Here is a 17,383-nt window from a genome sequence, read left to right as displayed (position 1 = left end):
TTGATTTTAGGTCTTTTAATATAATGCTTCATATGCAATTCTTATGTTTGATTTATTTTTTTCTAATTTCCTATTTTAATCATTAGCTCTGAAGAAGCCATCTGTTACTCTGATTAAAAAAGACACCAATGCCATGCCTTCCATAGTGGAGAAAGAGCATGTTGCAGCTCAGAATGTTATTTCTTCAGTTCTTCAGAATAAGCAGCCTGTCAATCCAGTGGAGCCTAATAGAATCCATCCAGAACTGAACAATGCAGATCATTTGAACCTTCAGGTTCCAAAGCCAGGCGAAGACAAGATGTTGATGCTTGAAAAAGAGAAAAATGGCTTAAAAGCTGATGAACTTGGGGAGAAGCCAAAAACGCAAAAAGGTAACACAATGTGCCGCTAGTTAGTTTTTCATCAGTTGACCATTCTGAAGTAGATCATTGTGACCTTTGTAAAAACCCTACTTAACTTCAGAATTGTTGTCCTTGAGGATTTTGAATGTTTCTTTTAATTTCAGAAATTGACCTTGAAATCAAAGTCAATGCTGACAATCTTAAAGCAAAGGAACCAGTGCTGCAGCCCCCTGTGAATCTTGCCCAGGTGCTTCCAAACAATGTTCAGCCACAGAATTTGAAGGAAGTGCAGCCTGTTGAGACACGCCAGCACAAGCAAAGTAAGAGACTCCTTAACCACATTATGCTACACTTTGGCTTTGTTTGACCGTGATTTGTTCATGACTCTTCTCTTGGGTCTAAGGAGCAGGAGGTACTTCAGCAGCAGAACTATCAAGTCTCTCTTTGTAAGCTTGGCCCTGGAATTATTAGTAACCTTGAGTTCAAACAAAGATCTGTTAGATCTAAATCATTCTCATTTATATGGCTGTCATTCACTACACTGCATGAGGTAGGACCAGGTGGTTTTCTTAATAGTCTAATATTAAACTAGAGGAGATAAGGAATTGCATACAGTAAAATAAATTCTTTCTTTATGCTGATGGCCTCTTTCTTCAGTCAGCTTCCTTTTTCTTCCCTCACCTTTCCTTTAGCTCCCTTACCAACCTTTTTTAATTTTTCATTTGCCTTTTCTTCATCTCTCTCCCTTTCTTTCTCACACAACAACACACTTGCTATCTCTCGCTCTCCTGACGGGGACTTCTCTGCATTTTCAGGCCGGTTCTTTGATGAAAATGAGTCCCCTGTAGATCCACAGCATGGCTCTAAACTAGCAGATTATAATGGGGATGATGGGAACGTGGGGGAATATGAGGCGGACAAACAGGCCGAGCTGGCCTACAATGAGGAAGAGGACGGGGATGGTGGGGAAGAAGACGTCCAAGGTGAGCTTGGGCCTTGTTTCCATACCACGAAGTCTCCCACATTCCACCATTATGTTAACATTCTATATTCCACTTTTTCTAGCTCCTCCCTCCTCCACTAATTATGCTGTTGTATTCCCACCCTCACCCTGCCTGCATCCACACCTGACTCACTTATCTGCCTCTGTTTCTGTGTCATCCTTAACAATATTTAAGTTTCTCTACTTGTACTGTAGTGGTGGCTGTGATGTCTTGCACCAGATTTAGTAGTTCAGAGTCAGTTTCATAGTATTGTTTTTTTGTTTTTATGACTCTTTCTTACATCTTCACTCTTAAGTCAACATAATGACCATAACTGATTGTTATCGCTTCCTTGTGTCTGCATGTATGTGCAGCTTTGCATGTACTTTGTGGTCAGTGAAATATCAGTATGTCCTCCTAACACCGTGAAAACTGTCTCCTACTGTGTTTTGTGCATGTTTTGCGTGTTGTGTGCTGATTTATATAAAAGTAAATTACTTGGGTATCCAATTAAATACCAGGCTGCATTTCTTTATCAAAGATTTCTTTTATTCCAAGAGGCCTGATTAGAAGATGATGGCTGCAGTTACAGGTAGAACAAAATGAATTTTACTCTGAACATGCCCCTCTTTTACACTGCTTAGTTCAGACTACAGCAATTGCCACCAGAAGCAGTGGTAGTTTAGTAAAGTATTTCCAAGAAGTGCTTTACAAGAGTCTTGTGGCAAATAGGACTTTAGAGTTCACAGTACTGTAAGTAGGGATGAAAGATTTGCTATGAAACAAGTCATTTCAAGGAATGGAAATTATGGGATAAATAAAAAAGAAAGTTTCTTATGAGAAATCTTGGGGAAAAATAATGTGAATCTTGAGTCACTGAGATTAAAACGTTTTGGTGGGTAAGGTCTATGGGCTCCCTGAGAAGATGGATGTCTTCTAGAGAGTTATGTAGTCCTTTAAAAGAGATGTTAGTTGTTAATGAAGGATCACCATATAAACATTTATTTTGATCCCCCTATGCAAAAGGATGGACTGTTTGTGTTCCTTTTGAAAGTGAATGTGTTTACATGTGTTTTAATAACCTGGGGCCTCATGTATAAACAGTGCGTATGCACAAAAATGTTGCATACTCCCATTTCCATGCTCAAATCGCGATATATGAAACCTAGACTTGTGGCATAAAGCCATGCACATTTTCACGCTAGCTCAAACACTGGCGTGCCCAAGTTCTCCGCTCGGTTTTGCAAACTGGCGGCACCCAGCGTCAAAGCAGTGCTTTTGTTCCAGTGTGGTTTCCCTTTCTTTTTTTAGATCCACATCCCTGATGCGGCTTTATCATATACTCTGAAATTAACCACATATTGTTTGTTAGTTTAATGCATCTGATTGTAATTAACCTGTAACAATATAATGGTCCACGGAATGGCCAATCAATTCCAAATACCATAGCTGCTTTAGCGTTGCTACTCTCACTGCACCTTCTTCTACTTTCATCTACTCCCGTTAGGAGTTACCACAGCGGATCATCTTTTTCCATATCACTCTCACTGCACCACTTGGAGCAGCTGATCGGAAGGAGAATTATCGGTATACAGCATCAAGCACATGCTGCCTATTTGAACTGCTCTCATCCGACAAACGGTTCAAAGCCTTTCCTGTACAGACCTCACGGTTCAGAAACAGTTTCATCCCAAGAACTATAATCACAGTCTATCAAGTGCTCCTTATAGAACTGTTTGTATTTACAAGTACAATTACCTCACTGTAAACTTGCGATACAGTTATAATATTTCACAACCTGAGCCACTTTATAAAGCACATGTTTACTTATGACGACGGTAACATTTTTAAGACAAAATGCAGCAAAATATGTTTATTACATTATACAGATAAAATATTAACATCTAAATAATTTATATTGTTAATAATTAAACATGTGAGGACACGGTGTCGCAGTGCTAGCACGGAGCTGGTGCTCCGTTCATGGATTGTTCCTGCCTCGCGCTGTATTCTTGCTGGGGCTGGCACAACACTGGAAGGATAGATGGATAGAATAGTTAAACCTGTACTACGAAGATATTTCAATGTTCCTTAAAAGTTTTGAAGAATTGGTGTTCTCAACTTACAGATGGCTTAACGTCTATTTCAGAGCTGATTGTGTGGCGATTGGGTACTTGGAAAAAGAAAAGGAAGGACGGGAATTGGGGGTTAGTACATTTGAAAGAGAAAGTACTGCTGCAATAAATTATTTCATTGAAAGTCGTGCATGACACAGCAAGCATCTTGCAGGGGGGCAGGAACAATCTCTGGACAGGGTGCCGGCTCGTCACTGTCACTCTGCCATCGTGTTCCCATGTTTAATACATGCTTTAATTCCTATCATCATGAAAATATCAAGTATGTAATGGATTCTGTGTCCAGTCGGAGGAAGAGAAAGCCTGTTTAAGAAGCACGTAGTGATTCACACACACAGAGCACATAGAAGAACAAATACGAAACAAAGCATTTAACGTGCTACTTTAGTTGCGATAGGATTTGAGACATTAGTAAATTAAACGATTTTAAGATGAAGTTTATGATGTTCTACTTTAATGACAAAATAAACTACATGATTAAAGTGTAGAGAAAAGCCAAGCAAAATGACACCTTTTATTGGCTAACTAGAAAGACAAGCTTTCGAGGCAACTCAGGCCCCTTCTTCAGGCAAGATGTAATCACAATGGATTACATCTTGCCTGAAGAAGGGGCCTGAGTTGCCTCGAAAGCTTGCATATTGTAATCTTTCTAGTTAGCCAATAAAAGGTGTCATTTTGCTTGGCTTTTCTCTACATTCATAATGGCTAACACGGTACAACACCCTAGCACTACATGATTAAAGTGGAAATTTTGAGATTAAAGTTGACATTTCGAGCTTTTTTTTCCCCACTGTGTCCCAATTTTTTTTCTTTTCTCTGTACCCTAATAAGCTTTCATATGACACTCATACAGTGGGCTTTGACTCGCCTTTTCACAGAAACTTTGATATCTGACAACTTCTTTTTTTATTTCGGCACTGTGCGACTTTGTGAACTTGAGCTTTCAAGTTTCTCAGACACTCTGTCACTCGATCAACTTCCTTTTGTTGTTTATACCACTGTTTAAAATAACAAATAGTACGTTTTTCCTTGCCTCCACTTGGTATTCGCTGAAATTCTTCTATTTTCCCCCGTACTTTTGCCATTGCCTTTTCACAGAACGCTGAGTTTAAGGGCTATTTATATTGATTTGCATATTCAAAGAGGTGTAATTGTGGGAGGAGTTTGGGTGGGGAAGCAGGCACGTGCACATGCATTACTTTTCACGATGACTGGGATTTATGGAGCAGAAGAACATGGAAGTTGGCGAACACACAGATTTATGCATCTGGATTTTTTTGTGCGTACGAACATTTCTGCTTTTGTCCGTACGCCATGTTATAGTGTGAATTCTACGCACGCCATTATGCATGAGGCCCCTGGTTATTCACAGAAACCTGATTTCAAAAATACAGTTTATATCCTCATTGCACTTGGTTAACGCACACAGATTTCTTCACTAGTAACCTGGTAATGTGGCCATGTAAGCCCTTATCCCGGTTGCAGTTAAGGATTTTATAGTCTGTGCATGTCCATTGATTAGTGGTAGACTTCTTTAAACCCCACTCTATCCCATCCGTCTTTGCTTGGCACACACATTCAGCAGTCAAGGATAGAAAATGGTGGAAGTGTCCACAAAGATAAATTTCCTTCAAAAAGACTTGTTTTGGACATGAAAAAAAAATATATACCATTAAACAAAACTATGGAAACCATTTTTTTTATATTTTATACGTGGACTGAAGTATAGTGTGATACTGAATCAAATATATTTAACTCCATGCCACAGAAAAAAACCATCAATTTCATGGAAATATTTACACCGATCAGCCATAGCATTAAAATTACTGACAGGTGGAGCAAATAACAGATTATCTCATTACATTATTACTTGTCAAGGTATGAGATATCTTAGGCAGCAAGTGAACAAACAGCAACCAAAGACTGCTGCAGTAAAGGCATGGCAGAGTATCACAAGGGTGGGAACCCAGCACTTGGAGATGGCAATGGGTTCCAGACTTTTGCAGTCATTGACTGCACAGGATTTTCAACCAAATATTGAAAATGGCCATTTCATTTATGGTTGTTAGTTTGTCCAAATACTTTTGAGCCTCTGAAAATTGGGGGGGCATGTACAAAAAATGTCTGTCTTTTCTAAATACTGAATCTCAAAATATATTTGTTAAACCTTTGAATTAATGTTAAGTCTATATTTTACTCATCTTGATTGCTTCGTTTGAAATCCATTGTGGTGGTGTACAGAGCCAAAACTATGAAAATTGTGTCACTGTCCAAATACTTAAGGCCTGGCTGTAAAGGCCTGGCTTTTTAAGAAACCAGGCTTCTGCTTTAGCCAGGTCATTTACGTTATCCCAGTGTTGTGTGTGGATGCAAACACACTCAGTGACTAATTAGAGTTACTGATTAGCTGGTATGGAAAAGCAACATATTGTAAAACCTAGATTCTAAAAAGTTGGTATTTAACCTAAAACTGTTCTGACACAAAATCTTTTATGCTGCTGTTTATCAATCTGAACATTTTTTTAGCTTTCATTCCCTCTGAAATGTCTGTTCAAATGTTATTTTCTTTTAGATGATGACGAGCGAGACCTTCAAGGTGATAATGCCCTGGAATATGGAAAACGACATCCAGCAAAGAGTGTCCTGTAAATGTTGGAATAAAGAAATACTTTCAGGAAAATAAATCTCCGAGTTTGATCCTCTGGGATCCTTTCTGGTGGTGCTCATCCCCTTTATTGTTGGATGAGAGGAGCAAAAATCAGTTTTAATGATTTTTTTCTTTTTCTTTTTCTGTTCTTGAGGACTTAAAGTGGTAGCAAATTTTTAATTAAGCATTTGTAATGTCATTTCTGCAGGGCCATGGTGACTAAAGATTTTCAGCACAAAACACCTCTGAATTGAAGTTTAATTCCTTGTTTCAACTGGATTATTTCACTGTGTTCGTTTCACTATTTTGTGAATTCTAAATTGTAAAACAGCATAAAATTTAGAAAAGGTGTATGAACAAGAAGATTTAGTTTGTATGATTCCATTTTATCTCGTGACATGTTTCAGGAAGGCATTCTTTATTTCTTCCCCAAAGGGTTTTATATAGGAAGCAATTTGCTGCAAACATGCTGGGATGGGCTAAATGACTGTTTTTAATGGTAATGTGTGTTTTATCAGAGATAGATACCATTCATATAGATGAACTCTTTACAAGATATCACACAGATAAAAAGCAGTTGTGAACTGAAAATTCATACTTTCCATATGTGTTGGAAAAGCAAAACACATACTGCCACAGCTCTTTTTTATTTAATATGGAAGCAGAAAAATAAGTAATTGAACGAGGTGTTCAATAAGCCATCTACGGGATTGCAATGAACATGTGCAGTCCTTGCATTCTCCACGACTGGGCTACTTTTTAATGCATATAGTTGGTACATTTGAACAAGGAAAGTGTCAATTCTGGAATGTTCCTGTATAATCTTGTGTATATTTTGTAATTTTGGGTTTATAATGAAGGTCTGCTGTCTTCAGAAATCACTCTTAACAAAATGAGTATAAATACACTTGAATTGTAAATTATTTCTAATTGGAACAAACATATATAGTATATATAAATGTGTATAGAGAAAGTGTGTTCAATGAGATTTTCAGCGCCTTGAATTAAGTGGAAGGTTTACATTGTTTCTTGGCTCCTGCAGACAATAAACTGCAACATAGTTGTTGATGACCTTAACAGGTCGCCCACCCCTCTTCTAATTCTTGTAGTTGGGGAAAGTTTATTATGCTGTACTAAAGTAATTCTACAGCCTGCTTGCACAGTTGTGGTTCATGTTCCCAAGACAAGATGTAATCTTGTCAAGTGCCGGCACAGTAGACAGAAGAATTTGCATCATAGCTGATGTAAAAGCTAGTGGCCATTTCCAGGTTGCACATGCTTGCTTGGAAATAACTATACAATTCCATGTACTACATAAGGTTTTGTAACTACAGGGTTTCTTCAGTGATCTCATCCCCTATCATATCTTTAGTATCTGCTCTATGTGGGCTGGAGTTGCGGTCCTGAATTGAACAGGTAAGCTATGGATTGAAAAGATTTGTGTATGATACTAAAGGAAAGCTCTTTTTTTAAAACTTTGAAACTGTATTATAACGGTGAGTGTTAAGTGTTTAGGATGAAGTCAAACTAGCAGAGTGCAAAGCTAGATAAACTTTGAAGGCTAAAGGAATTCAAACATAATGAATGTAACTTCAGGTGCTTTGCTAAAAAAACAAGATGTTCAACAATAAAAGAGTTTTTAATATACAACCTATTGTCAAGCAACAGATTTTTTTTCATTGGTTCTTTGTTTTTAGGATGCAAAAAGCATTCATTGCAATAGCCATATCTGTCTTTTCACCCAAATGAAACAACTTGATTCCCAGTGGACCAATTTTGTTGAATTTGTTTCACACAATTTTTTTCTGCAATAAGGAGTCCGTTTTTATTGATATGTCTCAAATACAGTGTAGTGTATGCATTTTTGAGTTTTGAAATCCACCTATTGAAAAACATTAGTCTGTCTTAAAACAGAGATACATTATGTGCGACACTAACTGTGTTAGTTTACTGTGTCAAATTTAGATTGAGTGGTTCCTTAATCTTTTTTTTTCTCCTTTTACTCATTTGACAGAATCTCCTGATGGCAAAGCAGTGAAACACCTGCAGATGTGCAAGTATATCTAGCTTTGGCACATGGCTTGGGCCGATTCATTTGTAGGCAGGGTTGGATGGCTTGAGTACTATAATGCAAGAAAGGTACAACGTTAGATGTATATGTATTTGTTCAACTCGCTAACTATGATGATCCTTATTTATTCACTGTTGCAATAATGATAGTTTATTAATTGCCATACAAGCTAAGCATCATCCCTTAATGCACCAGAATGTAGTGGTAGGTCTCCGTATATGCTAACATCCTGGCTTCTGCCTCTGCTCCGTCCCCTTCTCTTCTATGCAGTTGCTTGCCATCTTGTGTGAAGCTCAGTCACAGCATCACACTTCTGCTCCTTCAGACTGAAGGGGGTAAGTGGCATAATACATGATAACTTAATGTAGAAATATATGAAAAGTGACTTGGTGACATTTTATGAGACAGCAACTAAATGTGGACTCTTGTTTCTGTTACACTAAAAACAACCTTATGGCTGTACTACCTAAAAATGATAATGATTCAGTATTTCTCTGTCATTGTACTTTTTTGGCAAAGTTCCACAACATTTGGCACAGATTTCATATTTCTATCATGTATGTCTTTGAGCAATTTTATGCTTAAAAATTTTAGACTGCATTTAGACACAGAACCTCCATTTTCAACAACTAACGGCGTGTGGATCTTCTCATCACTTCAGTTGAAATGTGCGGTCTATGAAAACAATTCCAGCTGCACAATACTGTAAAATGTTAATTACTTTATGTACACTATTAGTATAAGTAAATAGATTCTATTTTCACTGTTATTATTATACTTGACTCACTGTTACAGTAATATGTGAAATTCTTAGGCCGGATTTATACTTCATGCGACACGACGCATGCTGCAGCGGACGCTCCTGCTATGCAAGCGTTGTACTGTTTATACTTGCGCGCGAACGCATACTTTGCATGAATCTGTAGGAATCCACCAGGTGGCAGTACGAGATATCATCACGGTGAGAACATGTTCAGCTTCTCTGTGTTGTGAATTGCCTGAAACACCCATTAAATTCCGATGACACCTTACTGCAATATCTCTGAAAAGGATGTTTAATGATTAAATCCATCAGTCCAGGGATTTGTCCATTTCAGCTAGCACTGGGCCCGAGGCAGAAACAATGCCTGGACAAGGCATCAGCTCATCGCAAGGTGAATACAAGCACTTACATACACTAGCGTCATTTTAGTGTCACCAAATCTGCATATCTTTGGAAGGAAACCGGAGCACATTGAGGAAACCCAGCAGGAAAACATGAAAACTCCAGGCAGGGAATATCAGTGACATGACTCCCTGCAAGACAGCAGCGCTAACACTCCGCCACCGTGTAACCCCCATGTGTATAATTAACAGTATTCATTATTTAAACGAAATTACCGATTTATCTGTAACACACATACTTTAATGCATTTCATCATGAAAGTGATACCAAGTATAAATCTAAGGATTCTAAATGTGCAGAGAGTTAGAATATCATACATTTAATGTGCTCGATGTGGTGATCTATAGCTGGCGATCCGCTGCGGTCAGGACCGGATGGAAGCCCTAGAAAAAAAGACAGCACAGAAGACAGTATGTGAGACTTTTAAAATGTATTGTGTCATTACGATTGGGAATATGCAATGCTTGAATATAATCTCAGAGAGACACTTTGAAGTCCCGCAAGACTACTTGCACGTCACACCCTACTTGCAAACAATTTCTTGGATACACTTTAACATCTCACGAGACAAAGAAGTGAGACAAAAGGACAGCTGCTGTACAGACTTTTAAATGATCTTCACGCAGTGCGACATGCACTGAACAGTGTCATCTCCAGACAGAGGAGCAGCTTCAGCGACAGACTGCTGTCACCGTCCTGCTCCACTGACAGACTGAGGAGATCGTTCCTCCCCCAAACTATGCGACTCTTCAATTCCACCCGGGGGGGGGGGGGGGGGGTAAACGTTAACATTATACAAAGATATTGTCCGTCTGTATACCTGCATTGTTATCACTCTTTAATATTTTCTTTATCAGTATGCTGCTGCTGGAGTATGTGAATTTCCCCTTGGGATTAATAAAGTATCTATCTATGTATAACTCGACCTCCTGGCCACGGACCATACTGTTTTAAAATACATGGGCAAAATTATCACCAAATCTCTCCACTATATGCTAACACTTCTACCTCTCCAGGATATGGACAGTTCTGTGTTTTTGACACAGCGCAAGCTACTGCAGTACACTTACAAAATAAAGCAAACTCTGCATGCAGCGAAAATTTACTTCTCCAGCTAGATTCCATGCTCAGAACCATCAATCCCTTCGCTAAATCATACAAACACATGCATGAAATCGCTCAGTCCAGTCCAACAGCATAACCCTAGGCAGGATTTACGACGATATAATGCCCCAACATGTCACACCAATGTTGCAGCGATTTTCAATGGAGAAGATGGCAAACCACCTACTGAAAGGGACATTTGCATCTATCCCATAGGCAACTCCTGTAAACAGATTTCTATGCTCAATATGAATTGTGATCCTATGGTTTACCCACTTTTATTCCCTTACGGAGACGTTAGCTGGCACAAAGATTTATAACATGTTCCTGATAAAAGAACCGCCAAGCGAATAAGGCTTACTCAATGCCAATTTTACATGCACAGATTAGCAATGAGGAATACATTTAGTATTTTGCACTCCAGCGGCAAACTATTCCAACAGTATGTCGTAGATGCGTATGTTCAAACAGAGGGCGCGCGTCTCAACTATCTCAGATTACATCAACAAGATCTGCGCTTGGAACTATCAGACGCACTGCAAGCAGACGCTGAAAATAACAACGTACTTGTAGGCAAAATGATCATATTACCGTCCACATTTCTAGGAAGTCCAAGATACATGCAACAAAACTATCAAGATGCCATGGCCATAGTACATAAATTCGGAAATCCTGATTTATTTATCACTTCCACATGTAATCCTGCTTGGCCGGAAATTCTACATGCACTGTAGATACCCAAAGACCAGAGCACAGACCTGATATTGTAGTACGAGTAGATCTTTCGACTCATTAATCTGTCGTCTGCACCAAAACACCTATTCACAACTGCGTCTTTCAAGAAGTATTTATTTCTTCTTGATTTCTGAATTCCTTTCTCACTGTTTTCTGTTCCTATTCTTACATTGCCGTATGCTATGGCGGGCGTCAGCTAGTATATACTGTATATAAAAAAAAAAATTAAAATGTACTAAGCAGCTATATGGGAATAATGTTTTTTTTTTCTTTTTAACAATTTGTCATCTTTTCATTCTTTTTTTTTTTTTTTTTGCCGTGTGTTCTAATTGTTTAATTAATTCATTATTTTCTAATTAGTGGGTCTAACGCTAAAGTAGTTGCAGCCATTGATTATTCAGTGTTGTTTGCCTGACTGTCTGCTCTGCTGGTTGTCATTATTAGGATACAATGAAGGGAGCAAACTGCAAAGAGAAAGGGCAAAATATAATGAAATCAACAAAAGGGACTTAAGCATTTAAATCTCTTGGAAAAATGGAAATATTTCTAAATGTTATTTAAATGTAAAAATCATGCTGTGGTGCTAGAGAAGAGAAAAAAAATACCAGCTAATTAATTGAGATCAGTGTTGTCAGTTGTTGTCACTGATTATGAATCTGGTTAAAACAAAAAAATGTAGCCACAGTGGGCCCCGAGAACCGACATTGAGAACCCCTGGTCTGTCTCATAAAGGACTACAGTATTCCCTCCTCCATCGCGGGGGTTGCGTTCCAGAACCCCCCGCGAAAGGTGAAAATCCGTGAAGTAGAAACCATATGTTCATATGGTTCTTTTTATATATTTTAAGCCCTTATAAACTCTCCCACACTATTATAAACATTTCACGCACAATTATACAGCATAAACCCTTTGTATTCTCTTAGATATTAGGTAAGATTCGCGAAATTATGTATGTAAACACAGTTTATATACAGTAAAACCTAAATATTATTTTAAAGATATCGAGCGTCTCCGATATCACATATGTTACAGCCATTACGACAGACAGGCCACCAGCAATAAATATGTACAATGCAAGAAAAATTGTATACAGTAAAATGTGTGTACAGTGACACTAAACTATGTACATGTAATAAGTACTGTACGTAAATAATTAATTATGGTTACTCACCAACAATGACACGACGACTTGTCTGATAACGATGAGTTTAATTTTACTGCAAAACAAAGGAGAGCGTTACAGCTCTTCTAAAGGATCCTGTTCAGGCGACTGTGTAGCACCGCCGTTGTTGTTCTTCCAGCAGTCTTCAATCCAAATCCCTAAAGCAGATTCCACCCAGACTACTGCCTCATCATTTCCACTTGCAACTCGTTTTGCGCCCTGGTAAAAGCACACTGCGGCCGTAGATCTTGTATGCTTTTCCTCCTTTTCAAATAAAAAGAATCGTGGACTCATTGATGCCGTAATGGTGTCCTGCAGCGGTGTAGCTGTTCCCTTCCTTCAACATATCCAAAACTTTTACCTTTTCTGCAATCATTTGCATCTTCTGTTGGCGCTTGGACACAGCCCCTGAAGCAGGGGCACGTTAATGCTGAATGAGTGAGATGAGACTTCCTGGTTAATGCAGCATTCCGTCGCTGAGCCAATCAGCACACAGGAACTTTAACTGTGTGCTCTGATTGGGTAGCTTCTCAGTCATCCGCCAATAGCGTCCCTTGTATGAAATCAACTGGGCAGACAACTGAGGAAGCAAGTACCAGAAGTAAAAAGATCCATTGTCCGCAGAAACCCGCGAAGCAGCGAAAAATCCGCGTTATATATTTAGATATGCCTACATATAAAATCCGCGATAGAGTGAAGCAGCGAAAGTCGAAGCACGATATAGTGAGGGATTACTGTATTACAGTTTATTCCAAGTGATAGTCTCTGCAGGCACTGTAACGTCAGAATGGCATATATTGGAAGTGGAGATCATTACCGCCTGTACAGTCTCTGCAATCCTTTTCACCTGGGGGCTGTAAGAATGTTTCCTGTCTTTGTGGACCTCCACACCTTCCAGTGGACAGTAGAGGTCACATGTTTCTTGTGTAGCGTGGAGCACCACACGTTGCAGTAGCTGCAGCCAGATTCTTTTTAAATGATTTGTGGCGTGTGACGTAAGCACCACACAGCAGCGCCGGATAGGCCAACTAAATTCCTAAACATGTATGGTAGAATGCTATAATCAACAGTCTGAAAAGTGGCACAAAAATCTAGAAGTATTATAATGAACTAGATAATAAACAATAGAACATCAACAAATGAAAAAAGGAAAAACAACTGAATACCCCCTTCTGTTAAGAAGTCATAAATGTTAATTAATGGAAACAAAAAGAGAAGGGGACAGAAGTCCAACATTTGGCCAGCACATGGAGGTGACCAAAGGAGAAAGAGAGGGAATTACATCACAGGACAGCCCCCACCCAGCTCGTGACCAGCTTGGCTGCACTGAGCGTCTCTGAATTATAGTACTAGATGAGTTGTTTATCTGCAGTACTTAAAGTTCCATAAGGACTGGATTAAACAATAATGAGGTGACAAAGTCAGTGACTCTTTAGAAAGAGGCCATGAGTATGTTTGCAACCGTAGTTGCTAAAGAATTGACCCTTTGCTGGGGTACAGCCAGGGAGAGAGTGGGGAAACTCCAAAAGAACAACAACATGAGGTTGCAGGGGAGCATGCACAGAAAGAATTGGAGAAGAGTGAGATTTGGACACACAAGACCAGAGAGAAGCAAATTGAGGACACGAAAAAGGGAAAGAAAGTGCTGGGGCATTTCAGGAAAAGTGACGAGAGAGTGTGGAGCCAAACCCATTAAATTGCACTTGCAGGGGGTTAGATATACTTTTGAACTGGCCATGATGGTAGATAGTGTTTTTTGGATGAGTTTCTAACACTTCTGAATGCAGAATTGAAACCCACTGTTGTATGAGAAGAGAGATCACTAGACCAAATAGTGGAAAGTGATAGTTTATTGCAAGGCATGCAGTAGCACGAGGCTGTAGGATTGAATTTACACCTTAAATTTGGGACATTTCTTGGCTTAGATTGTTCTGAAAGCCAGAATGAGCTTGTGTTTTTTACATTTACTATGTTTCACCTTGGCGGCACGGTGGCGCAGTGGGTAGCGCGGCAGTCTGGAGACCTGAGGACCCGGGTTCGCTTCCCGGGCCCTCCCTGCGTGGAGTTTGCATGTTCTCCCCGTGTCTGCGTGGGTTTCCTCCGGGCGCTCCGGTTTCCTCCCACAGTCCAGAGATATGCAGGTTAGGTGGATTGGCGATTCTAAATTGGCCCTAATGTGTGCTTGGTGTGTGGGTGTGTTTGTGTGTGTCCTGCGGTGGGTTGGCACCCTGCCCAGGATTGGTTCCTGCCTTGTGCCCTGTGTTGGCTGGGATTGGCTCCAGCAGACCCCCGTGACCCTGTGTTCGGATTCAGCGGGTTGGGAAATGGATGGATGGATGGATGTTTCTGGTGGACTTGTTTCAGCTTCTGTCCTGTTTTGGTTTTCTGAAGTGCTACATCATATTTGTCACTTAATGATAATATCAGTTACTCATAAAAATAATTGTGCCCTTTTTATGGCCATTTTGTTTTTTTATGGGTACTGCCATTTTGAGTCACCGTCTTTATGATGCACTGTTAGTTGCTACAGAGTGCATCTCCATATCTAAAAACGGATGCATCAGAAACATCACTGTGTTTGGAAAGCGAAGAGATATCTGCAACTTCAAGTTTGAGATTTGAAAGTCCCTGAAGTCCTACTCTCCATCCCAGCACTTGGCAATTTATTCTAAGTGTCTAGGATTCTTTGCATTTGCCTTGACAACATGGGAAGGGGAAAAGTGATGCAGCAGTGCAGTGTTATTTAATTTGGGCACATTATTGTTAGTTTCAAAGATTGAAAAACAAAACTTTGAGAGTGCTAGTTACTGATTCTCATAAGCAACTTTAACATTTCAAATATGTTTTTTGGTATTTGGTTCAACTTAGATCTTTTAACTTTTGACCTCGGTGTGTTTTCTTTACTTTTGTTTCTGTTCACGCATTATTTTAAAATCCCAAATTCTCGTAGAACAAATTTAATTTATCAAAGAGGTAAATGCAATTGGTAACATGCATTGATACAGTGATGCTAGACTTAAGAGGATGAATGTTCAGTGTTTAGTTTAATGTAATCTAGTTTATTACTAAAGAAATCCACATCATCATTGCAGCTGATATCAAGTGGAATTCTGTCACAAAGTTGAAATGTCTTACTTCATTTGTTGCAATCTAGGATCATTGTGTGTGGTTATCATTTGTACAAGGAGCAAATTGACATGGTTTTTGTTAACAATTAAGGAGTCATCATAATCACCAGGGGCCTCATGTATAACGCCGTGCGTAGAACTCACACTATAACATGGCGTAAGCACAAAAACGGGAATGTGCGTACGCACAGAAAAATCCAGATGCAGGAATCTGTGCTCACGCAAACTTTGACGTTCTTCCACTACATAAATCCCGATCAGCGTGAAAAGTAACGCACGTGCACGTGCCTTCTGTCCCGCCCCAACTCCTCCCAGAATTACGCCTCTTTGAATACGCAAATCAATATAAATAGCCTTCTGTGAAAAGACAATGAGAAAAGCACAGGGGAAAATATAAGAATTTCAGCGAATACCAAGTGGAGGCAATGGAAAAACGTACTATTTGTTGGTTTAAACAGTGGTATAATCAACAAAAGAAAGTTGATCGAGTGACAGAGTGTCGGAGAAACTCGAAAGCTCAAGTTCACAAAGTCGCACAGTGCCCGAAATAAAAAAGAAATCACATATCAAAGTCGGTGTGAAAAGGCGAGTCGTAGCCCACCGTCTGAGTGTCATATGAAAGCTTATTAGGGTACAAACAAAAAAAATAGGCACACAGTGGGGAAAAAAGCACGAAATGTCAACTTTAATCTCGAAATTTCCACTTCAATCACGTAGTTTATTTTGCCATTAAAGTAGAACATCATAAACTTCATCTTAAAATCGTTTAATTTACTAGTTTCTCAAATCCCATTGTAACTAAAGTAGCACATTAAATGCTTTGTTCTGTATTTGATCTTCTATGTGCTCTACATGTGTGAATCACTACCTGCTTCTTAAACGGGCTTTCTCTTTCTCCGACAGGACACATAATCCATTACATTCGTGATATTACAGTTCTCTGAATAATTAAAATACTGAGATGTATACGTGATATCTTTTTCATGATGATAGGAATGAAAGCATGTTATTAAACATGGGAACACGGTGGTGCAGTGCTTGTTCATGTCTCACGCAAGAGGCTTACTGCGCCATGCACGACCTTCGATGAAATAATGTATTACAAAAGTACTGTCTCTTTCAAACGTACTAACCTCCAATTCCTGTCCTTACTTTTCTTTCTCCAAATACCCAATCGCCACACAATCAGCTCTGTAATAGACGTGAAACCATCTGTAAGCTTAGAACGCAGATTCTTCAAAACTTTTAAGGAACATTGAAATATCTTCGTAGTACATGTTTAATTATTCTATCCGTCTATCCTTCCAGTGTCGCGTCAGCACCAGCAAGAATACAACGCAATGCAGGAACAATCCATGAACTAGCTAGCGCTATGGCACTGTGTCCTCACATGTTTAATTATTAACAATACAGATTTTTTAAATGAAGTTAGTTTTCTCTGTATAATATAATCAATATATTTTGCTGCATTTCATCTTAAAAATGATATCGTCATCCTATGTAAATACACGCTTTATAAAGTGGCGCAGGTTGTGCAATATTATAACTGTAGTGCAAGTTTACAGTGAGGTGATTGTACTTATAAGTCCAAACAGTTCTACAAGGAGCACTTGATGGACTGATTGAGTGCGTTTATAGTTCTTGGGATGAAACCTTTTCTAAACCGCGAAGTTCGTACAGGAAAGTCTCTGAAACGTTTTGCCATGGCTGAGGCAGCGTCTGCTTCATGCTGTATACTGATAATTCTCTTTCCGATCAGCTGCTGCTGTGATTCCCCACTCAGATACAGTGATATAAATACTCCGAGTGGTGCAGTGAGAGTAATATGGAAAAAGATGATCCGCTGTGGCAACCCTTAACGGGAGCAGCTGAAAGACGAAGAAGATGCAGTGAGAGTTACAACGCTAAAGCA

At 39.2% G+C, this 17,383-nt stretch overlaps 1 protein-coding gene across 3 annotated transcripts in view; it reads left to right on the top strand.

Moving 5' to 3' along the window:
* The window catches only part of golm2 (golgi membrane protein 2), a 39,794-nt gene extending 32,038 nt beyond the window's left edge, over positions 1-7,756 (top strand). For 2 of the 3 annotated variants that reach the window (XM_051920907.1, XM_028822414.2), the window contains 4 exons: positions 87-371; positions 506-661; positions 1,157-1,324; positions 6,032-7,756. In XM_051920907.1, the coding sequence (XP_051776867.1) occupies positions 87-371; positions 506-661; positions 1,157-1,324; positions 6,032-6,108 (686 nt within the window). In that variant the 3' untranslated portion in view covers positions 6,109-7,756. The remainder of the gene's footprint in view (positions 1-86; positions 372-505; positions 662-1,156; positions 1,325-6,031) is intronic. The other variant, XM_028822415.2, reaches the window with a different exon arrangement.
* The last annotated feature ends 9,627 nt before the right edge of the window (positions 7,757-17,383 follow it).

The sequence above is a fragment of the Erpetoichthys calabaricus genome, chromosome 17 (genome assembly GCF_900747795.2).
Source record: "Erpetoichthys calabaricus chromosome 17, fErpCal1.3, whole genome shotgun sequence".
In the NCBI taxonomy this organism is placed as follows: Eukaryota; Metazoa; Chordata; class Cladistia; order Polypteriformes; family Polypteridae; genus Erpetoichthys; species Erpetoichthys calabaricus.
The sequence above is the reverse complement of the archived record's forward strand: the minus strand, read 5'-3'. Positions and strand labels throughout refer to the sequence as shown.